At 42.6% G+C, this 25,426-nt stretch overlaps 1 protein-coding gene across 3 annotated transcripts in view; it reads left to right on the top strand.

Annotated features, from left to right (window-relative positions):
• The first annotated feature begins 235 nt into the window (after window positions 1–235).
• Window positions 236–25,426, top strand: part of BRPF3 (bromodomain and PHD finger containing 3) — a 139,453-nt gene continuing 114,262 nt past the window's right edge. For 2 of the 3 annotated variants that reach the window (XM_073561053.1, XM_073561051.1), the window contains exons 1-2: window positions 236–658; window positions 16,740–18,138. In XM_073561053.1, coding sequence (XP_073417154.1) covers window positions 16,757–18,138 — 1,382 coding nt within the window. In that variant the 5' untranslated portion in view covers window positions 236–658; window positions 16,740–16,756. Of the gene's footprint in view, window positions 659–14,055; window positions 14,222–16,739; window positions 18,139–25,426 lie in introns of all 3 variants that reach the window. The other variant, XM_073561052.1, reaches the window with a different exon arrangement.

The raw sequence follows: 25,426 nt of genomic DNA, 5'->3' as shown, positions 1-25,426 counted from the left end.
ACCAGGAGCCCACACACAATAGACCCCTCACTACTGTACGGGCTGCACTGTAGTGGCTGCAGGGAGGCCTCACCAGGAGCCCTTACAGTGTAGGCACACCCCACTCGCCCCAGTGTACGGTAACCACGTCTGTCGATCCCTCATCATCATGACGCAGGCGTACACCGTGGACCTATATGCGCCGGAAGCGGAAATATGGCGGCGGCTGGAAATGTTCTCTTCCTCCCTGGATTCTCTGATGCCCCGCCCCTTTCCCGTAGCTCCTCCCTCGCTGTGTCGCTCTCCGTGGCTGTGTTTATGTCATTTGCACTTTTCTATCAGATACTGCTCAGTGTACGGACTGTGTAACGTACGTGACCGGATCATGTGACCCACGCACGTACATGGCCGTTTCCTCCTCCGTGTGCCGCTGTGGTGAACGGTCAGCCGTCTCCTTCCATGTTGGGCTCTTCCAGCCTGTATTGTGTCTGCCCTGCGGCAGTGCTCAGATGTGAGAGCGCTGTGCATTCCCCGTGTGTGGTCAGCCATGTTTCCCTGCCCTGTTGGAACTGACCGCCCTTCTCCGTGTGTCCTGCAGGCTCTGCTCTGCTAGGGCTAATGCTAAGGAGGAGCTGAGAGCTATTCACCGCTCAGAGGGGAAGGAAGCAGCTGCTGATGTGTACGTATAATCATATGTCATTTAATGTGTGTGTAATCATGTGTCATCTGATGTGTGTGTAGTCATGTGTGTGTAATCATGTGTCATCTGATGTGTGTGTATAATCATGTGTCATCTGATGTGTGTGTAGTCATGTGTGTGTAATCATGTGTCATCTGATGTGTGTGTAATCATGTGTCATCTGATGTGTATGTATAATCATGTGTCAGATGTGTGTGTACAATCATGTGTCATCTGATGTGTGTGTACAATCATGTGTCATCTGATGTGTGTGTAATCATATGTTATCTGATGTGTATGTATAATCATGTGTCATCTAATGTGTATGTATAATCATGTGTCAGATGTGTGTGTACAATCATGTGTCATCTGATGTGTGTGTACAATCATGTGTCATCTGATGTGTGTGTACAATCATGTGTCATCTGATGTGTGTGTACAATCATGTGTCATCTGATGTGTGTGTACAATCATGTGTCATCTGATGTGTGTGTACAATCATGTGTCATCTGATGTGTGTGTACAATCATGTGTCATCTGATGTGTGTGTACAATCATGTGTCATCTGATGTGTGTGTAATCATGTGTCATCTGATGTGTGTGTAATCATGTGTCATCTGATGTGTGTGTAATCATGTGTCATCTGATGTGTGTGTAATCATGTGTCATCTGATGTGTGTGTAATCATGTGTCATCTGATGTGTGTGTAATCATGTGTCATCTGATGTGTGTGTAATCATGTGTCATCTGATGTGTGTGTAATCATGTGTCATCTGATGTGTGTGTAATCGTGTCATCTGATGTGTGTGTAATCATATGTCATCTGATGTGTGGTGTGTGTGTGTAATCATGTGTCGTGTAAATTGTGTGTGTATAATAATGTGTCATGATGTGTGTGTTTGTAATAATTGTGTCATATGATGTGTGTGTTTGTAATAATTATGTCACCTGATGTGTATGTATAATAATCATGTATGGGTCATCTGATGCGCATGCGTATAATAATCATGTGTCGTTTGATGCGGACCGTCTAATAATCATGAATGTGCCATCTGAGACGTGCGTATAATTATGTGTTAGGCCCCTTTGACATATCAGTTTTTTGCCATCAGTCGCAATCCGTCGTTTTTTTTTAAAAAACTGATCCGGCGACTGATGCTGCTGGATCCTTTTTTTCTCATAGACTTGTATTAGCCACAGATGGCCTCACGTTTCATCCATTGTTCGCCGGATCCGTCTGAAATTTTTAGTCCTGCGGCCGGACACGACCCACAAAGCAAGATTTTTTGTGTCCGTCGAAAAATCGGACAGCGACGGATCCGTTGCTGTCCGTCGTTTGCTAGAATGAAAGCCTGTGGGCGCAGGATCCGTCGCTGTCCGTCGTTTGCTAGAATGAAAGCCTATGGGCGCAGGATCCGTCGCTGTCCGTCGTTTGCTAGAATGAAAGCCTATGGGCGCAGGATCCGTCGCTGTCCGTCGTTTGCTAGAATAAAAGCCTATGGGCGCAGGATCCGTCGCTGTCCGTCGTTTGCTAGAATGAAAGCCTATGGGCGCAGGATCCGTCGCTGTCCGTCGTTTGTTAGAATGAAAGCCTATGGGCGCAGGATCCGTCGCTGTCCGTCGTTTGCTAGAAGGAAAGCCTATGGGCGCAGGATCCGTCGCTGTCCGTCGTTTGTTAGAATGAAAGCCTATAGGCGCAAGATCCGTCGCTGTCCGTCATTTGTTAGAATGAAAGCCTATGGGCGCAAGATCTGTCGCTGTCCGTCGTTTGTTAGAATGAAAGTCTATGGGCGCAAGATCCGTCGCTGTCCGTCAGATGATGGATGCAGGCGACGGATCCGTTTTTTTTTTTTTTACTGAGCATGCACCTGACAGGTTAAAACACCAAAGAAAGAATAGATATATACACATAGAATACATATAAATATATACATGTAATTGAGATAGCGAGCGAAAGAGATATACAGTGGGGAGAAAAAGTATTTAGTCAGTCAGCAATAGTGCAAGTTCCACCACTTAAAAAGATGAGAGGCGTCTGTAATTTACATCATAGGTAGACCTCAACTATGGGAGACAAACTGAGAAAAAAAAATCCAGAAAATCACATTGTCTGTTTTTTTTTCATTTTATTTGCATATTATGGTGGAAAATAAGTATTTGGTCAGAAACAAGCAATCAAGATTTCTGGCTCTCACAGACCTGTAACTTCTTCTTTAAGAGTCTCCTCTTTCCTCCACTCATTACCTGTAGTAATGGCACCTGTTTAACCTTGTTATCAGTATAAAAAGACACCTGTGCACACCCTCAAACAGTCTGACTCCAAACTCCACTATGGAGAAGACCAAAGAGCTGTCAAAGGACACCAGAAACAAAATTGTAGCCCTGCACCAGGCTGGGAAGACTGAATCTGCAATAGCCAACCAGCTTGGAGTGAAGAAATCAACTGTGGGAGCAATAATTAGAAAATGGAAGACATACAAGACCACTGATAATCTCCCTCGATCTGGTGCTCCACGCAAAATCCCACCCCGTGGGGTCAGAATGATCACAAGAACGGTGAGCAAAAATCCCAGAACCACGTGGGGGAACCTAGTAAATGAACTGCAGAGAGCTGGGACCAATGTAACAAGGCCTACCATAAGTAACACACTACGCCACCATGGACTCAGATCCTGCAGTGCCAGACGTGTCCCACTGCTTAAGCCTGTACATGTCCGGGCCCGTCTGAAGTTTGCTAGAGAGCATTTGGATGATCCAGAGGAGTTTTGGGAGAATGTCCTATGGTCTGATGAAACCAAACTGGAACTGTTTGGTAGAAACACAACTTGTCGTGTTTGGAGGAAAAAGAATACTGAGTTGCATCCATCAAACACCATACCTACTGTAAAGCATGGTGGTGGAAACATCATGCTTTGGGGCTGTTTCTCTGCAAAGGGGCCAGGACGACTGATCCGGGTACATGAAAGAATGAATGGGGCCATGTATCGTGAGATTTTGAGTGCAAACCTCCTTCCATCAGCAAGGGCATTGAAGATGAAACGTGGCTGGGTCTTTCAACATGACAATGATCCAAAGCACACCGCCAGGGCAACGAAGGAGTGGCTTCGTAAGAAGCATTTCAAGGTCCTGGAGTGGCCTAGCCAGTCTCCAGATCTCAACCCTATAGAAAACCTTTGGAGGGAGTTGAAAGTCCGTGTTGCCAAGCGAAAAGCCAAAAACATCACTGCTCTAGAGGAGATCTGCATGGAGGAATGGGCCAACATACCAACAACAGTGTGTGGCAACCTTGTGAAGACTTACAGAAAACGTTTGACCTCTGTCATTGCCAACAAAGGATATATCACAAAGTATTGAGATGAAATTTTGTTTCTGACCAAATACTTATTTTCCACCATAATATGCAAATAAAATGAAAAAAAAACAGATAATGTGATTTTCTGGATTTTTTTTTTTCTCAGTTTGTCTCCCATAGTTGAGGTCTACCTATGATGTAAATTACAGACGCCTCTCATCTTTTTAAGTGGTGGAACTTGCACTATTGCTGACTGACTAAATACTTTTTTCCCCACTGTATAGTGGTGTAGTAACAACTGAGTCCGTTAGGGGGCGCTGTGTGGATGTCCCAGGAGAAAGGATGAATGGCAGAATACTGAATGGCCGTTATGTATCTCAAAGTGGGTGGCTTTGGGATGGAGACTTATGTGTTGATCAGCAGTGATACTGCTGAGGTGTTGTTTCAATGTGTAAGGGAGAAGTCTCCAGGTAACTAGAGAGATGGGTGGGCCTGGTTACCTACAAACCCACCCAGGGGGGTGTTTAAAGCACTATTGTAAAGAGTGTGTAAAGGCTTGAAGGACCTGTGATGAGGTCAGTCATGTGACCCGGTGGGCGTGGCTATGGACCATATAATGTAGCCAGTGTGGAAGGTCCCGCTGAGATAGGGCTTCCTGCCTGACAGCACGTGTGGACACTGTGTTTAATGGCTGCAAGTGCATGAGAGTTCCCTGGAGGGAATGAATGTCTGCAGTATGGAGAAGCAGCCATGAGAGTGACCCTGACGTGGGTGAGATATAACTGTGAGGCTGAAAAGCCTGCGTATTGGACATTGCTAACAGAGTGAAGCTCTGTCATGGACGCTATGCCGTTTATATATTGCTGGTCATGGTTTATGATGGTTAATAAACCACATGGACCGTTCTGAGTTTATGGAAAACCTGTGCCGGATCTGATTTTGTGGCTGCCAAGCGAGTGATCCCCTACTTAAATGACAGCGCTACCTCACAATAAATATATATATATATATATATATATATATATACATATATATTACACACAGTGCTGTTATGAGATCATTTTCTGCTCCACCAGTTGAGAGTTCTCCTTCCGTTCTCCCTCTGGTGGTGACAGGAGGTAGTGAGGTTGGTTTAAGTGGTAGTGATCTGCCACCTGATGAGGAGGATAACGATTGGATCTCTGGAGTATCAGACTGGATATAAGCCAGCCGACACTCTATCCTGGTGCTGGTGATTCAGTCTGCTTCTCAGGCTTTGGACTTCAGCTCTCTTCCAGTCTTCTCAAGTTAAGTTTGTTTGTTTGCTAATGTTCACACTTGCGCTTGTTGGTCAATTCAGTTTCTTGTGCGGTCAGCCTGCCTCTTCTGGGGCTATGCTGAACTTCCACTCCTATTTATCTGTATTTGCCAATTTGCCTTTTTGTCCCTTATTAGATTGGCCTCTTTTTGCTCTGTTTCAGAATATTTCAGAGTGCTGATATAGTGGGAGAAGTCTAGTGACTTCAGGGTTAATTTTGCTATCAGACGTGTTGGACATTATTTTGGTAGGGTTTTTTGGCAGATTGCAGACAGTGGATTTCCTGTCCTTTCTAGATAGTCGGGCCCCATCGTTTGCTCAGCCTATTTTCCTGCCTTTGTTTTCATCTTGTTTCACTGTCAATACATGTGGGGGGCTGTCTTTCCTTTGGGGTCTGCTCTGGGGCAGTTAGTTTTCCTATTTTCCTGCTTTAGGCTTATGTAGCTCTCCGGTTGTGACAAGGCGTCTAGGACCATCGTAGGAACGCTCCACGACTGCTGCTATTTGTGTGGTTAAGATCAGGGATCTGCAATCTGCATAGTTACCAACCTCTCTGGTTTTCTGAGACTTAGCTTGTTGTTTTTTTTTCTTTCCTCCTCGGTGACCCATTCATAACACAGTGCCTTGGCAAAAGTATTCGGCCCCCTGGAACTTTTCAACCTTTTCTCACATATCATGCGTCAAACATAAAGATACCAAATGTAAATATATCTCTATTATAGTTCATAGAGTTCTACATAGCAGAATAGCCGCTAAATCAGTTGCCGGCTTCAGTAAAATCATTACAGAACCCTACATGATATGACACATGGTTTACATACAGTAAACCATTTCATTTCATTTAGATTTTTATATGTATTTGACTAATAATTAGATTAATTAGATTAGTATATGTGTGTAAAATTTGGGACATGTAGGTGTTAAATTAACGGGTTAATTTGTTTAAAAAATTGCTTGGGCGCCCGCGGTATCTTCTCCGCCAGAGAGAGAAAGCCAGTGAGTGAGGGCAGATATTAATAGCCTTGAGAGAGACCATTGTTTCACACACACCCCCCCCCTGCCGGCTAAAAAAAAATCTGCACCCAGCCACCCCAGAAAAGGCACATCTATAAGATGCGCCTTTTCTGGCACTTAGCCTCTCTATTCCCATGGACTTTAGAGGAGGCTCATGGGTTAATAATGGGTTAATGACACCTTGCTGTTGAAAGGTGACAGTAAGCCAGGTTAATAATGGAGAGGTGTCAATAAGACACCTCTCCATTATTAATCCTAGAATAGTAAAGGGTTAAAAAAGACACACACACACACACACACACACACTAATTAAAAATTCTTTTAATGAAATAATGACACAAGTTTTTTACCAAATTTATTATTCTGCTAATCCAAAAAAGCTTTTGTTCTGTAAAAAAATAAAATAAAAAACCAACAATATACAACAATATACATACCTCTCCGCCGTTCCGTTAGGTCCCCAGCTGCAATCCATCACAAGGGGTTAACTATTTTACAATGGGGACCGGTGCTAATGCTACCGGCCCCGTGTAAACCACTACCGAATGAATGAATTCATCTCTGCGCAGGCGCCCCGGCTGACCGGAGATGAACTGATTAGCGTGGGAAAGTTTCTGAACTTTTTCCCACACTGTCAGATCACCTCAGGTCAGCGGGGAACTCCGCGCAGCCTCACTTACTACCACTGACGTCACTGAGGCTGCGCGGAGTCCCCGGCTGACCTGAGGTGATCTGACAGCGTGGGAAAAAGTTCAGAAACTTTCCCACGCTAATCAGTTCATCTCCGGTCAGCCGGGGCGCCTGCGCAGAGATGAATTCATTCATTCTGCAGTGGTTTACAATGAGGCCGGTAGCATTAGCACCAGTCCCCGTTGTAAACTAGTAAACCCCTTGTGTTGGATTGCAGCGGGGGACCTGACTGAACAGTGTAGAGGTATGTATATTGTTGGTTTTTTATTTTATTTTTTTTACAGAACAAGGGCTTTTTTGGATTAGCAGAATAATAAATTTGGTCAAAAACTGTGTATTTATTTCATTAAAATAATTTTTAATTATGTGTGTCTTTTTTTAACACTTTACTATTCTAAGGTTAATAATGGATAGGTGTCTTATTTACACCTCTCCATTACTAACCCGGCTTAATGTCACCTTACAATAGCAAGGTGACTTTAACCCCTCTATTATCCCATATTCCACCGCTACACGGCAGAGGGAAGAGAGGGGCTAAGTATTATAGATGCGCCATTTCTGGGGAGGCTGGGGGCTGGTATTTGTAGCCGGGGGGGGGGGCAATATCTATGACCCCTTCCTAGGCTATGAATATTAGCCCACAGCTGTCTGCGTAGCCTTTCTGGCTACAAAATGTAGGGGAACCCTACATCATTTTTTTTGGGGTCCCCCTAATTTAATAGCCAGTAAAATCTATGCAGACAGCTGCAGGCTGATATTCATAGCCTGTGAAAGGGGGACATGGATATTGCCCCCCCCCCGGCTACAAATATTGGCCCCTGGCCGTTTGCTTTCCCCCTCTGGCACAGAAAATAGCGCTGGAGCCCACACCTTTTTTTTTTATATATCTATGGATATAGCCATAGATATATAGCCATAGATATATCTATGGATATATCTATGTATTCTATCTATCCCATATCTATCTGTCCGTGGGTGTTTTTAAAAACGGATCTGTCAAAAAAAACGGACGAAACGGATGCGATGGATCCGTCAGTCGTATCCGGCGTAAAAACTGATCCGTTGCATCAGCTTTTCACAATCTGCGTCAAGCCGACGGATTATGACTGACGCCAAAAAACTGATATGTGAAAGCAGCCTTATTTGATGCGCACGTATAGTAATCATATATGGCTCATCTGATGCGCGTGCGTCTAATAATCATGTATGTGTCATCTGATGCGTGTGCACGTCTAATAATCATGTATGTGTCATCTGATGCGTGCGCGCGTTGAATTAACACATGTGGAATTATATAATTAACAAAAAAGTATGAAACAACTGAAAATGTGTCTTATATTCTAGGTTCTTCAAAGTAGCCACCTTTTGCTTTGATTACTGCTTTGCACACTCTTGGCGTTCTCTTGATGATCTTCAAGAGGTAGTCACCGGAAATGGTCTTCCAACAGTTTTGAAGGAGTTCCCAGAGATGCTTAGCACTTGTTGGCCCTTTTGCCTTCACTCTGCGGTCCAGCTCACCCCAAACCATCTCGATTGGGTTCAGGTCTGTTGACTGTGGAGGCCAGGTCATCTGGTGTAGCACCCCATCACTCTCCTCCTTGGTCAAATAGCCCTTACACAGCCTGGAGGTGTGTTTGGGGTCATTGTCCTGTTGAAAAATAAATGATGGTCCAACTAAACGCAAACCGGATGGAATAGCATGCCACTGCAAGATGCTGTGGTAGCCATGCTGGTTCAGTATGCCTTCAATTTTGAATAAATCCCCAACAGTGTCACCAGCAAAGCACCCCCACACCATCACACCTCCTCCTCCATGCTTCTCGGTGGGAACCAGGCATGTAGAGTCCATCCGTTCACCTTTTCTGCGTCGCACAAAGACACGGTGGTTGGAACCAAAGATCTCAAATTTGGACTCATCAGACCAAAGCACAGGTTTCCACTGGTCTAATGTCCATTTCTTGTGTTCTTTAGCCCAAACAAGTCTCTTCTGCTTGTTGCCTGTCCTTAGCAGTGGTTTCCTAGCAGCTATTTTACCATGAAGGCCTGCTGCACAAAGTCTCCTCTTAACAGTTGTTGTAGAGATGTGTCTGTTGCTAGAACTCTGTGTGGCATTGACCTGGTCTCTAATCTGAGCTGCTGTTAACCTGCGATTTCTGAGGCTGGTGACTCGGATGAACTTATCCTCCGCAGCAGAGGTGACTCTTGGTCTTCCTTTCCTGGGGCGGTCCTCATGTGAGCCAGTTTATTTGAAGCGCTTGATGGTTTTTGCCACTGAACTTGGGGACACTTTCAAAGTTTTCCCAGTTTTTCGGACTGACTGACCTTCATTTCTTAAAGTAATGATGGCCACTCGTTTTTCTTTACTCAGCTGCATTTTTTCTTGCCATAATACAAATTCTAACAGTCTATTCAGTAGGACTATCAGCTGTGTATCAACCAGACTTCTGCACAACACAACTGATGGTCCCAACCCCATTTATAAGGCAAGATATCCCACTTATTAAACCTGACAGGGCACACCTGTGAAGGGAAAACCATTTCCGATGTCTACCTCTTGAAGCTCATCAAGAGAATGCCAAGAGTGTGCAAAGCAGTAATCAAAGCAAAAGGTGGCTACTTTGTAGAACCTAGAATATAAGACATATTTTCAGTTGTTTCACACTTTTTTGTTAATTCTATAATTCTACATGTGTTAATTCATAGTTTTGATGCCTTCAGAGTGAATCTACAATTTTCATAGTCATGAAAATAAAGAAAACTCTTTGAATGAGAAGGTGTGTCCAAACTTTTGGCCTGTACTGTATATTAATCATGTATGGGTCATCTGATGCACATGCGTATAATGATCGTGTCATTTGATGCGCTCGTATAATAATCATGTGATGCACGCTTGTATAATAATCGTGTCGTTTGATGCGCCCAGTCTAATCATGTATGTCATCTGATGCGTGTGTATAATAATGTGTTATTTGATACGCGCATATAATAATCATGTATGGATCATCTGATGCGGACCCTTATAATATGTCATCCGTTGCACGCGCTGTAAGGTAGCGCCTCCTGTTTTGTGTTGGGGAACACTCACTTGGCAGCGGATTCACAACACCCAGGAACACTTTTCACTTAAATAGTCCGTATGATTTATTATACAGCATAAACCATAAAACGCAACAGTCTTACATCAGACAGGTTAGTTTTCATATTAGGGCTCCGCTCTCTCAGACCTGTGGCCACACCAGCTGTGCCATGTCCAGTAAACAGGCTCTATAGCCTCAACACAGTTATTTTCCCCTGTCCGGGGTTACCTCTTAGGAACTCCTGCTCCAGATGCCGGCTCCATAGTCTGAACCCAGTCTCTTTCTGACCTCGGTCAGTATCACTCACGTTTGTCAGGGTAGCTGCCGAACTGGGATCACCATCCCAGACAACGCCTTGCTCACTAGGCCGCCTAACAGTTTCAGATCCTCAGTCGGGCGGTAGCTTCCCAATGCAGAGCCGTCACTGACTCTGGAAACACGGCCTCTCGGTGTGCTGTTCAGGACTTCTGTCCCCACTTGGAACCGTCCAACACACAGGCCACCAGGTCCAAAGCCTCCATGTCCTCTTCAGGGAGGTAGCACACCTTCCAACACGTAGGCCTTCCAGGACCTTCCACATGAACAAATCAGGTCCATACACTCTCCTCATGTGACCAGACCTCAGGCACATTATATGGTCCATAACCACACCCACAGGTGAGGTATGGATCCCGTGGTTATGACCTCACTAAAGGTCCTTTTTCACACAGCCACACACACAGGCTTTATCCTGGGCATTCAGACATGCCCCTGGGTGGGTTTGTAGGTGACTGGTCCCACCCATCTCACCATTTTCCCTATTACAATGGAGGAATGCCTGCATACATGTCCCATACAGCGCCCCCTAGATGTCACAGGGGTCACTGCATCACAGCGCGCATAATAATTGTGTCATCTGATGTGCGCTCGTCTAATAATCATGTCATCTGCTGCGCATGTATTGCAGCACACCATACTCTGACATGCTGAGAATGGTTCCTATGAAGGGGGCATGCCAAAGCAGACTACTTGACCCCTGCAAGCTGCATATGGGGTGAGAGTGTTTCAGTTTAGTTGTATTACTATTGGGAAATCTTACCTCTCATTGCTACAGGAGCAATATTGAAGTTACGGTATATACAGTACAAATGTGAGTTACCACATATGTCACCAGAGCAATAGAGGGGCGACATTAATGGGTATTTCTGTATATATGTACACTTTTGATATACCTATATTTGAGTTTTGTTAGATGTATGTGTCACCATATTGCCAGAAGATTTATCCTGTATGTTGGCTTATGGAAGGTAATTTCACCCATACTTCTTGTCCCTCAGGTATTGGAGGTTTTTCTACACTGTCTTCGCACTTTTAGGTCTAGCAGGAACATATTTTAGTTATTTTGTTTTTTTACTTAATCCAGAATAAAAGTTTTAGGTACCACATTCTGCTATTGCGTGATACGTGTGTATAATAATCATGTCACATGATGTGCTCTGTGGTGTAGTAACCACTGTGTCCACTAGGGGGCGCTATGTGGATGTCCCAAGAGAGAGGATGAGTGGCAGAATCCTGAAGGACGCTTTTGTATCTTAAGGTGGGTGGCCTTGAGATGGAGACTTATGTGTGTGTTCATCAGCAATGATATTGCTGAGGTGTTGCTTTAGCGTGTCAGGGAGAAGTCTCCAGGTAACTAGGGAGATGATCGGACCTAGTTACCTAGAAACCCACCCAGGGGGTGTGTTTAAAGAACACTGTTGTAAAGAGTGTGTAAATGCTTGAAGGACCTGTGATGAGGTCAGAGTCATGTGACCCGGTGGGCGTGGCTATGAACCATATAATGACCCAGGGTGAGTCACATGTGGTGAATGCTGGGACATGGTTGGTCCAGTGTGGAAGGTCCCGTCTGAGAGAGATGGGGCTGCCTTCTGACAGCAAGGAACGCTGTGTTGAATGACTGCACGTACCTGGTAATTCCCTGGAGGGAATGGACGTCTGCAGCATGGAGAAAGAACCATGAGTGAACCCTGACGGGTGAGATAACTGAGAGGCTGAAGAGCCTGAGTAATGGACATTGTGTAACCTGTGTGACCACAGGCTTAGCAGAGTGAAGCTCTGTCATGGACGCTATGCTAATTATATGATCTTTATGTTGCTGCTGTGGGTTTATGATGCTGAATAAACCGCATGGACTGTTTTGGTTTAATGGAAAACCTGTGCCGGACGTGATTTATTGGCTGCTAAGCGAGTATCCCCTACCCGAATGACAGCGCTACTTTACAGCGCGTATAATATGTCATCTGATGCGTGTATGATTTCATGTGTATTATCGTGTGTCATCGGATGCGCGTGTGTACACGTTGTGCAGTTTCATATATGATGTGTATATGTTTACCCCATGTCTTATCTCCCATATCTGTAACATAGGAGAGATGCCTGATGCATAAATTGTAGCTATTAGTCACTGTTCTTAGTTGTGTGTGACATACAGGATAGATCATTAATAGCAGTTTGGGGTCTAACCCACCATTCTCTCTAATGGTGTCCGGATGTAAACACTTTGAATGGAGCTGCTGAGCACAGCTCTGCCCTAGTGTCCTATGCCGGCAGTTGCTAGGCATTGCAGCACAGCTCTGCTGTAGTCTCCTATGCCAGCAGGTGATAGGTATTGCAGTTCTGCTCTAGTGTCCTATACCGGTAGGTGCTAGGCATAGCAGCACAGCTCTTCTTTAGTGTCCTATGCCGGCAGGTGATAGGTCTAGAAGCACAGCTCTTCTCTAGTGTCCTATGCCGGCAGGTGCTAGGTTTTCTAGCACAGTTCTGCTCTAGGATCCTATGTCGGCAGGTACTAGGTCTTGCAGCACAGCTCTGCTCTAGTGTCCTATGCCAGCAGTTGCTACATTTGTGCTCAGAAGTTTACATACTCCGGCAGAATTTTTGCTTTCTTGGCCTTTTTTCAGAGAATATGAATGATTACATCAAAACTTTTTCTCCACTCATGGTTAGTGGTTAGGTGAAGCCATTTATTGTCAAACTACTGTGTTTTCTCTTTTTAAATCATGACAACCCAAAACATCCAAATGACTCTGATCCAAAGTTCACATACCCCATTTCTTCTTAATACCGTGTATTGCCCCCTCTAACATTAATGACAGCTTGAAGTATTTTGTGGTAATTTTGGATGAGGTTCTTTATTTTCTCAGATGGTAAAGCTGCTCACTTTTCCTGGCAAAAAGTCTCCAGTTCCTTTAAATTCCTGGGCTGTCTAGCATGAGCGCGCTCTTGAGATATCCCCAGACTGGCTCAATGATATTGAAGTCAGGAGACTGAGATGGCCACTAAAGAACCTTCACTACTGTTTTGCTGTAGCCAATGACAGGTCGACATGGCCTTGTGTTTTGGATCGTTGTCATGTTGGAACGTACAAGTACGTCCCATGTGCAGCTTTGGGGCTGATGATTGCAAATTTGCCTCCAGTATTTGCTGATAAATTGCTGCATTCATTTTTCCTTCAACTTTGACCAAGTTGCCTGTGCTTTTGTAGCTCACACATTCCCAAAACATCAGCGATCCACCTCTGTGCTTTACAGTAGGAATGGTGTTCCTTTCATCATAGGTCTTATGTAACGTTTATGGTTGTGGCCAAAAAGTTCAATTTTAGTCTCATCACTCCAAATTACCTTGTTCCAGAAGTTTTGAGGCTTGTCTCTGTGCTGTTTTGTGTATTGTAGGCAAGATGCTTTGTGGCATTTGCGCAGTAATGGCTTTCTTCTGGCAACTTGACCATGCAGCCCATTTTTCAAGTGCTTCCTTATTGGGCATCTTGAAACGGCCACACCACTGGTGTTCAGAGAGTCCAGTATTTCAGCTGATGTTATTTGTGTGTTGTCTTTGCATCCCGAACAATTTTCCTGTCAGTTGTGGACAAAATTTTTGTTGCTCTACATGACCATGGTTTTGTTTTTGCTTCTTAATTAGTTTGAACGGTGCTGACTGGCATTATCAATTCCTAGAATATCTTTCTGTATCCCTTTCCTGTTTTTTACAGATCAACTACCTTTTCCTGTAGATCCGTTGATAATTCTTTTGCTTTCCCCATGACGCACAATCCAGAAATGTCAGTGGCTGCAAGAAAGATGCAAGAGTCCGTCCAAATCCCAGAAACTCACTCAGTTTTTATGCACGCACACTGATTACAGGAAAACAGGTCACAGGTGAGGATGTTACCTTTAGTAGCCATTCCCATTTATGTTAATTTCTGTTATCAGGCCAAAATCACCAGGGTATGTGAACTTTTGATCAGGGTCATTTGGATGATATGGGTTGTCATTATGATTTAACTCCTTAATGACCGGAACTTTTTCGGTTTTGCGTTTTTTGCGCCCCTTCTTCCCAGAGCCATAACTTTTTTATTTTTCTGTCAATATGGCCATATGAGGGCTTATTTTTATGGGACGAGTTGTACTTTTGAACGACACCATTGATTTTACCATGTGTACTAGAAAACGGGAAAAAATTCCAGGTTTTAAAGCTAGCTTCATTAAATGCTCAAACTGACCTGCCATTATGATTCTCTAGGTCATTATGAGTTCATAGACACCAAACATGTCTAGGTTCTTTTCTATGTAAGTGGTGAAAAAAAATCTAAACTTTGTTTAAAAAAATTGCGCCATTTTCCGATACCCGTAGCGCCTCCATTTTTCGTTATCTGGGGTTGGGTGATGGCTTATTTTTTTGCGTGCTGAGCTGACCTTTTTAATGATACCATTTTTGTGCAGATACGATCTTTTGATCGCCCGTTATTGCATTTTAATCCAATGTTGGGGCGACCAAAAAAACTTAATTCTGGCATTTTGACTTTTTTTCTCGCTATGCCGTTTAGCGATCAGGTTAATCCTTTTTTTTTTTTACTGATCGAGCGATTCTGAACATGGCAAGACCTATTATGTCTTTGTTTGATTTTATTTTTATTGTTTTCTTTTGAATGGGACGAAAGGGGAATGATTTCAACTTTTATGTTTTTTTTATTTTTTCATATTTTTAACCCCTTACTGCCATCGGACAGGATAGTACGTCCGATGGCAGTACCCCCGCTTTGATGTGGGCTCCGGCAGTGACAAAGCCGGGACATGTCAGCTGTTTTGTGCCCATTAACTACTTAAATGCCGCTGTCAAACTCTGACAGCGGCATTTAACGCGTGCTTCCGGCCAACGGGCCGGAAATACGTGCACCGCTCACCTCGTCATGTGATCGGGGGTCATCGGTTCGTCAGCATAACAACCAGAGGTCTCCGTTAGACCTCTATGGTTGTTGATGCCTGATTGCTATAAGCGCCATCCTGTGGTCGGTGGTCATAGCAATGCAGTAATTCTGCTATATAGAGGCGATCTGAGCATCACCTCTGTGTAGCAGTGTATAATGTCACCGGTGATCGCTGTATATTACATGTACACTGACAATATACACTATATACTATATACAGAGCTCCTGTGTATAATGTCACTGGTGATCACTCTATATTACCTGTACACTGTATACTATATACAGAGCTCCTGTGTATAATGTCGCTTGTGATCACTGTATATTACCTTTACACTGACAATATATACAGAGCTCCTGTGTATAATGTCACTCGTGATCCCTGTATTTTCCTGTACACTGACACTATATACAGAGCTTCTGGGTATAATGTTAATGGAGAGTCAGTTAGTTTCCTGTACACTATCTACTGTATACAATGTACAGTGCTCCTCTGTATAATGGCACTTATGGCAATATTAGTATTCTGGTCCAGTTACGATGTGATGGTATTTGTTCCTTGTATGTGGTAGTATTCGGTCACTATGAGGTGGTAATTTGTGGTCTGGTCATGGTGTGATGGTATTGTTGGTCATTGTATGTGACACATTCCCTTATGAAAAATAAATAGAAATATACCTAAAAAGAGTATTGGATATTTAATATTAAATATTTAATAATTTAGAGTAGAAGAGGACCTTGTTGTGGTGGTGGCTTAAAAAAATCTTTTTGCCAAAACAAAAGCTGCTGGTTATGTATGTGATATGGTGTTCGATTAGAATTGTTAATGTGTGATTGGTGAGGACGAGGTGTGGATGTGGAGTTTTTGCAAGAGTGGGCAGAGGGACTGTGGAAGGTTTGAGGCATAAAGGCGGAGCTGGGTGGAGCCTGGGCGGAGTCTCAATAGGGCCCAAAAATGTTGCTAGTATGGGACTCTGAAATTCCTTGTGGCAGCCCTGGTCACAGCAGTCATACAGTTCCAGAAATAATGTTCTGTTTCTGTTTTCCTATCAATGTTGTTAAAATACAGTAAAATATATATTACTTAAAGCGCTAAACCACATTTTTAACTGTGACACGTCCGTGTTGGATGGCACCTTCACCTATAGGGCGCAGAGTAGAGACTAAACATTTGAAAGTGACTTTTATGAGTAAATCATGACCGTGTAGATGTCTTCATTTTATTATAATAATAAAGAAAAGCTTGTAGGATTTTTAATTGTTTTTTTTTTTAAAAATATACAAAGGTGTAAAATAAAGCAGCAGATTTCAGTCTTTTACTGAGAAGCATAGAAAACACCCTATGCTTTGTCTCTAGGGGTTTGTGACTTGATTATATTAAGTTTATTGGTATTTAATGCCTCCTGATTCTAGATTTCATTGTAACCAGTCTTATTATCTGTCTCATGGTATTATTATTTTTTCCTTTACAGAAACTGACTTTACGGACATGAGAAAACCAAGGCGCAAAGCTCATCAAGATGTCGGCGGACCACACTCTTCATCTCCTTGCTGTTTTTCATGTGCACCCACCCGAGAGACTCTGACCTATGCTCAAGCACAGCGAATGGTAGATGTTGAAATTGAAGGGCGTCTTCACAGAATCAGTATTTTTGAACCTCTTCGGATTGTTTCTGAGGATGAACTTACAGCTCAAGACATAACCGAGTGCAATAGCAATAAGGAAAACACTGAGTTAACGCTTTCGATTAACTGTCGGAAAACCTCCACCAAAGGTAAAAAGCGTGAGCTGTGTCCACAACATGCAGTGAATGCCAATTTGGAACAGCTGCCACACCCTGTGTTCCGTGTAGTAGAGACTGTTTCTTTAGAAGACACACTGGAAACCCCTATTTTGCCTGACAAATTCTATCGGTTTATCGAACGTCCTGTGGAAGAGATAGACAAAGATGTCGAGTATGATCTTGATGAGACTGATCTGGCCTGGTTGGATATGATCAATGAGAAACGTCAAAATGATGGCTTTTCTACAGTACCTGCTGACACATTTGAACTTTTGTTGGACAAGTTGGAGAAGGAGTCCTACCTTCAAAGTCGCTGTATTGGTGTGACACATTCACCTATTGATGAAAATGCATTTTGTTGTGTATGCCTGGATGATGAGTGCCATAATAGTAATGCTATATTGTTTTGTGACATGTGCAACCTTGCAGTTCATCAAGAGTGCTATGGTGTACCATACATCCCAGAAGGACAGTGGCTCTGTCGTTGCTGTCTGCAGTCACCATCCAAACCGGTCAGTTGTGTTCTTTGCCCCAACCAAGGCGGAGCATTTAAACAGACTACTGATGGACGATGGGCTCACGTCGTATGTGCAATTTGGGTTCCAGAGGTATGCTTTGCTAATACCGTGTTTCTGGAACCCATTGAAGGTGTGGATAATATTCCCCCTGCGCGGTGGAAGCTAACTTGTTACATCTGTAAGCAGAAAGGACATGGTGCATCCATTCAATGTCATAAGGTGAACTGTTACGCAGCTTTTCATGTCACATGTGCACAAAGAGCTGGATTGTTTATGAAGGTGGAACCACTGCGTGAAACTGGACTTAATGGCACCACCTACACTGTCCGCAAGACTGCATATTGTGATGCCCATTGCCCACCTGGCAGCCAACAGAAGGGGCCTATCAAAAGTTATCTTGAAGAAGTCAATGACCAGGACAGGATAATAGCAGATAAAGATGAGAAAAATAAGAAGAGGAAAAATGGGAAGAAGTTCCATCAGAAGATCCTTGAAAAAAACAACATGGAGACGTTGCGTAGGAGAGGTTCTGTGCCACTTCTGACTGTCATACAGATTCCTTTGTGTAGGTAAGGTGACCAATATTGTCAAAAAGGATTTTTTTTTTCTTGCAGGAAAATAGCTGTTGCCAGTGTAAAAACAACTATTAATATCTACCTTTTTTAAAATATGTTGGGTTGGAAATTGTGTTTTCTCCATCACAAAACATTTTCACATCCAGAAATGCAATCCTGAACTGTGAATAATTAAAAGTAAAATGTTGACCCCCCCCCCCCCCCCCCCGTGAATAAGAATTAAGGGAATTTACAAACATCTTATCCTCGTCAAAAATCTGTCGAAGAATAAAAAAATATAAAATAAATACCATTAAATAAAAACAGATTGCGGTGTAATATGTTTTTACTCAATGGTATTGAATGCAATCTGTGCCTCGGGTAATGTATTGTTCCTATTGAGGTAAAATTTTACTGCTTTCTAGCCCCTACTCATGGTGATTATTAGCATGTAAGGTATTGACATCCCAGGGATAGAAAAGAAAAAAGTGGGAATTTAATTCATATATCTAGTGTGATGGTAACTTTAACCCCTTCACCCCCAAGCCTGATTTCACTTTCCTGACCAGGCCAAATTTTTCATTGTTAACAGTGTCGCTTTATGATGTAATAGCCCTGGAACTCTTCAACAGATCACACTGATTCTGAGCTTATTTTTTTTTGTGTGACACTTTTTGCTTCATGATGGTACTAAATTTACATCTATGATTTGCGCTTATTTGTGAAAATATCTATAATTTGTCAAATTTTTGAAAATTTTGCAATTTTCAAACTTTCATATTTTATGCCTTTAGACCAGTGAGTTATAGCACACAAAATAGTTCCACATGTCTACATCAGCATCATTTTTGAAACATATGTATTTTTGGGGTGGAAGTTAGAAGGGTTAAAACTAAAGTTGACCATCAATTATTCATTTTTACCACAAAATTTGCAAAACCATTTTTTATTGATCACATCATATTTGAAGTGACTTTGAGGGGCCTGTGTGATAGAAAATACCCAAATGTGACACCATTTTAAAAACTGAACCCTTAAAGTGCTCAAAACCCAAATTCAAGAAGTTGGGTGCTTCACAGGAATTAAGGCAATTTAAAATTTTCCCACAACAATGTTGCTTTAGCCCCAAATTTTTCATTTTCACAAGTGTAACTGGAGGAAATGGACCCCAAAATTTCTAGTGATTACACAAATACCCCATATGTGGTGGAAAACTGCTTGGGTACACTGCAGGACTCAGAAAGGAAGGAGCACCGTTTGACTTTTTGGATCGTAAAATTGACAGGAATAGACACTGGGTGCCATGTTGCTTTTGCAGAGCCCCTGATGTGCCTAATCAGTGGAAACCCCCCGTCCCCCCAAGTGACCACAGTTTGGAAACTATACCCCTGAAAGAATTTATTTAGAGGAGTGGTGAGCATCTTGAACCCACAAGTGCTTCACAGGATTTTATTTTGTGCCGTGAAAATAAAAAATCACATTATTTCCCACAAGTGTTACTTTATCCCCAAATTTTAATTTTCACAAGGGTAACAGGAGAAAATGGACCATGATATTTATTGACCAATTTCTCCTGAGTATAGCCATACCCCATATGTGGTGGTAAACTACTATTCGGGTGGAGGGCTGGGAAGGGAAGGAGCACCATTTGAATTTTGAAGCTTCATTTTGTCTGGAATAGGAGATATCGTCACATGTGAACAGTCCCTGATATTCCAAAACGGCAGAAACCTCCACAAGTAACCCATTATGGAAACTACGCCTCTCGAGAAATTCATCTAGGAATGTAGTGAGCATTTTTAACCCACAGGCGATTAACAGAATTGTATAATATTGGGCTGATCAAATGGAAAATTACCTTTTTTTTTTTTCAACTAAAATGTTGCTTTGGCCCCAAGTTTTTTATTTTTAAAAGGGGTAGTAGGTGAAAATAAACAGTACAATTTGTTACACAATTTCTCTTGAGTTCACCAATACCCCATATGTTTTTAAAAACTACGGTACTTTTGAGAGACAATGCAAAGCTCAGATGGGGCTCCATATTGCAATGCAGAGTTTGCTGGAGGGTGCCGTGTCACATTGGCAGAGCTTTTGAGGTGCCGTAACCCCAGAACCCTCCATAAGTGACCCCATTTTACAAACTACACCTCTCAGTGAATTCATCTATGGTTGCTGTGAGTATGTTGAGAACTCATATGCCTCACAGAATTTTATACCATTGGGTGGCGAAAAAAAAATAATTAAATTTTATCACTAAAATGCTGGTTTAACCCTGAATTTTAAATTTTTATAAGGGCTAATAGGAAAGATGGGCCTCACAGATTGTTGTGGAATTTCTCGCCAGTCTGCGAATACCCTACATGTAATCGAGAATTACGGTACTTCTCAGGCACAGTGCCATATTCAGAAGGGGAGGAGCGCCAGATTATAGTGTAGATTTTATTGTTATGGTTTGCGGGTGCCATGACCCACTGCGAGAGCCCCTGCAGCATACCCTCCCATAAGTGACCACATTTTACAAATTACACCTCTCAATCTAAGTGTGCAGTGATCATATTGACACCATGAGTGTGTGACAATGCTATACACTTGGGCTGTGAAAAAAAAAAAAATAATTTCATTTTATCACAAATATTTTGTTTTAGTCCTAAATTTTACATTTTCGCACAGGGAAATTTCTTCTGAACGTGGCAATACCCCTTATGTGGCTGTACAGTACTGCTTACCACACGGTGTGACTCGGACGGACAGATTTCTATTTGCTTCATGGCGAGCAAATTTTCCTACAACAGTTTGGAAACTTCGTATACAGATCCCATAAGTACCAGAAGAGCAGAATTCCTCTCAAGTGACCACATTTTGGAAATTACACCACTGTAGGAATTTATCTACAGGTGTAATTACAATTTTGACTCCATGTTTGTTTTCCACAAACAAGCAGCATTTGATGTTGTGAAAATTGCGAATCTGACGTTGAAGTACACGAACATTATAGCGCCCAGTACATTATTTCCAGCTTGTGCTTCTGGAACCATGCACCTGTAAATTAAGAGGACTCTCATCACTACTAAAATGCCAAACATGGATACTAAATGTAGTTCACTGGGGCTCAGAAGGGAGGGAGGCATTTGTTTTTGGGAGCACAGATTTTGCTGAAATTCCTTTTGGGGGTCGAGGAGCCATAGCACATTTCCAGAGCCTTTGTGCTACCAGTAACGTGTTTTTTTTTGTGATGGAGTTGTAGCTTTTATTGGGTATATTTTACAGCAAATTTTGTATCTCAGTTATCCTGCGCTCTACGCTGGGCACTTACATCGGGGTTTTCATCTAAATATCCGAATGACTTCACTATAATGAGGCAGGCGGAGTTACGTTGGCCTACGTCTGACCTCTGTTCAGTGGTGTCCTTCTTTTCAGGAGTGATCATATCTGTGGTTGATTCTTAAGCCAAGTTCCCAGTGGTGGTCAATACAAAAAACACGGTGGGCACCACATTAGATATGCACCATGAAGATGACCGGGTGCTACTCTGCGCCAAGAAGTAGATGTGTATAAGGAAAAGAACAGACGCGCAGGAACCAGTGCACACTCAGCCGAAATGAAAAATACAAAAAGCTTTATTGAACATAAATGCCCAACAGACAAAAAGACATACAATATAAAAACACAATTAAAATAACAACATGCAAAGGCAGATCAGACCTGACATATTAGGTAGATATAAAATTGACAATCGTGGGTACAAATAATAGTGGTTAACATACCACTGAGTGGACACCGCAAATAACAGCATGGGAAAGAAATAGATCTAATCAAAATTGTATATCGTGCATCACATATATAAACAGCCTACAAAAAATCCTCACATATGAGTAATCTGGCGTAATGTAATCTAATTTAATCCACAATCAAATGCCAAAAAGGATGATATAATAGATCAGGCTATATAAACTATAGCTACTGAACAGATGGATAAAGTGCAAAATCTCTATATGACATGCTCCCTAGCTATGCACACGTGTCCACTCCGCGGTAAATCATGTATGTTACATGCAGTTCCCATCACATAGGCCCCTTAGGTAGATGATACATTAATACATATAAAGAAAAGAAAAATTCCAATAGAAATTAACACAGAGGCCCCATGTGTATATCATACTCTCAGGTCCGTCTGGACCGACACGTGTCGCTGTTCCTCAGACAGCTTCGTCAGGGAAGTACAGGGAAGTTCCCAGTGGTGATCATACGGGCACAGTTTATGTACCCGCATAATCGTCATGACGTAACTCTACGTCATATGTCGGGAACCTCTCACTGATCTTGTCGTACAGTTGCGTCAAATGTCATGAAGGGGTTAAAAGAAACTGTTGTAATAGGAAATTAATGTAATTTGTATTTATTTTACTCTTGTGTAGCGCCATTAATTTTACAGCGCTTTACAGACATTATCGGCACTGTCTCCATTGGGGCTCACAATCTACATTACCTATCAGTATGTCTTTGGAGTGTGGGAGGAAACCTGAAAACCTGGCAGATGCTGTCCTTGGTGGGTTTTGCACCCAGGACCCAAGTGCTGCAAGTCTGAAATGCTAACCACTGAGCCACCGTGTAATGAAGCAAATTACTAATGGAATTAATACTAAAAGTAATTGGATGGCTGGGAGGATTTGTAATACTTACATTTTTGGTAATAATATGTAATTGATACGTTTTAAAAGCTATCTGTCAGCTTGGTATCACACCTTAAATTGTTTATATACACGTAGCTGTTTCAAAGACAAGTCCAGCATTATCTTTATATGGCAAGTCTGTTCATCTGTTACTGAGAAATCAGCATTTTAATTGATATGCAAATTATTCTGTAGTTCTGAAGCCTCTGTCACTCCAGTTCTATTCTCCTCCTAGTGTGGCCGTCTCCTCCTTTGCCGGAAGTCACACAACATACAGGCTGTTAGTCAAGCCAGATGATGATGTGATATGCAGAGAGTAGAGCTGGAGTGAACTGATTTCTCAGCAACAGAGGAATAGACTTTCAATGTAAAGGTATTAATTGACTCGTCTATGAAAGGGCGATATGCACATATAAATAGTTTTGGGAGGTGAAAACCTGCTGTGACTGCCTTTTAATACATAAAAATTCTTATGTTAAGTAGATCTAATTGTCTAGCTCCTATAATTCTGCAAACTCATTAGCAGATGAAAATGTGACCATGTTTTTTTCTAACTAGACACTCTAAACTTTTGAATGCACATGTCCAACTGTTTAATGTTTCAATACTTTTTACTCAACTTTCTAATCTTTAACAAGGTTCTTAAAGGGAATCTGTCACCCATTTTCGGCCTATAAGGCTGGTTTCACACTTACGTTTTTTTGCGCAAAAAAGCATGTGTTTTTTCCCTATACTTTACATGGGTGCGCATACACATGCGTTTGTACGCGCATGCGGTTTTTTGTAGTGTGCGCTCGGGCGCACAAAATGCATCCTGTTGCATTTTTTGTGTGTCCGACTTGTCCCAAAAAACGCATGCGCACGCAATGCGCACAAAATTCACCCAAACACCCATTATAGTCTATGGGTGCGCTGACGTGCGCATGGTAATGCACACATCAGCGCAAAAAAAGCATGCATTTAAAAAAAAAAAAACAATGCGCAAAACCGCAAAACAGACACACAAACGCATGATGCATTTTTTATGTGCGTTTGCACTGCGCACGGTGCGCAGCGCAAAAAAACGCTAGTGTGAAATGTAGCCTAAGCTGCAGCCACCGCCTTCAGGGGCTTATCTACAGCATTCTGTAATTCTGTAATGCTGTAGATAAGCCCCGATGTAACCTGAAAGGGAAGAAAAACAAGTTCTATAGATTATACTCACTGGGGGACTTGGGCGGGTGTGATGGGTGTCGCGGTCCGGTCCGGCGCCTCCCATCTTCTAGTGATGACGTCCTCCTTTTTACTTCTGCCGCGGCTCCTGCGCAGGCGTACTTTATCTACCCTGATGAGGGCAGAGTAAAGTACTGCAGTGCGCAGGCGGCGGGAATGGTCAGAGAGGTTCGGCGCCTGCGCACTGGAGTACTTTACTCTGCCCTCAAGAAGGTACGCCTGCACAGGAGCCGCGGCAGAAGTAAGAAGGGGGACGTCATCGTTTGAAGATGGGAGGCGCCGGACCGGACCGCGGCACCCATTGGACCAGACCGGATCCCTGGGCGAGTATAATCTAACTCGTTTTTCTTATCTTTCAGGTTACATCGGGGGCTCATCTACAACATTACAGAATGCTGTAGATAAGCCCCTGATGGCTGTGGCCGCATTTTATAGGCCGAAAATGGGGTGACAGATTCCCTTTAATGGCAATATTCACAACAGGTATCTGATCCATGAATCGGCCAATAAATTTGGGGGTTCAATTAGAATTGGTATTACACAGTCCTCCTCATCATGCTGCTGACATTTGACGTGACGAGACCAAGATGACACCCAACAATTGATCATCAGTACCTCACCATTGCGAGGCCTCAAGCAGTGGCCACTATTTATCAGCCACTGTAGTTGCCAGATGAGCCTTTGTTGGTATTGGTGTTAGTGTGAGGCAGGTGTGTCTAATCAATACAAATGAAAAAAAAATAATAAAAAAATCAATATATTGTACCCATAAATACAGTTGTGGCCAAAAGTATTGACACCCCTGCAATTCTGTCAGATAATACTCAGTTTCTTCCTGAAAATGATTGCAAACACAAATTCTTTGTTATTACTATCTTCATTTAATTTGTCTTAAATGAAAAAAACACAAAAAGAATTGTCCTAAAGCCAAATTGGATATAATTCCACACCAAACATAAAAAAGAGGGTGGACAAAAGTATTGGCACTGTTCGAAAAATCATGTGATGCTTCTCTAATTTGTGTAATTAACAGCACCTGTAACTTACCTGTGGCACCTAACAGGTGTTGGCAATAACTAAATCACACTTGCAGCCAGTTGACATGGATTAAAGTTGACTCAACCTCTGTCCTGTGTCCTTGTCTGTACCACATTGAGCATGGAGAAAAGAAAGAAGACCAAAGAACTGTCTGAGGACTTGAGAAACCAAATTGTGAGGAAGCATGAGCAATCTCAAGGCTACAAATCTATCTCCAAAGACCTGAATGTTCCTGTGTCTACCGTGCGCAGTGTCATCATGAAGTTTAACCCCTTCACCCCCAAGGGTGGTTTGCATGTTCATGACCGGGCCAATTTTTGCAATTCTGTCCACTGTCCCTTTATGAGGTAATAACTCTGAAACGCTTCCATGGATCCCGGTGA

Source organism: Dendrobates tinctorius, unplaced genomic scaffold (genome assembly GCF_039654945.1).
Source record: "Dendrobates tinctorius isolate UK_male_01 unplaced genomic scaffold, ASM3965494v1 ptg000312l, whole genome shotgun sequence".
Lineage (NCBI taxonomy): Eukaryota > Metazoa > Chordata > Amphibia > Anura > Dendrobatidae > Dendrobates > Dendrobates tinctorius.
Note: the sequence above shows the minus strand (reverse complement) of the source record. Positions and strands in the feature narration are given on the sequence as shown.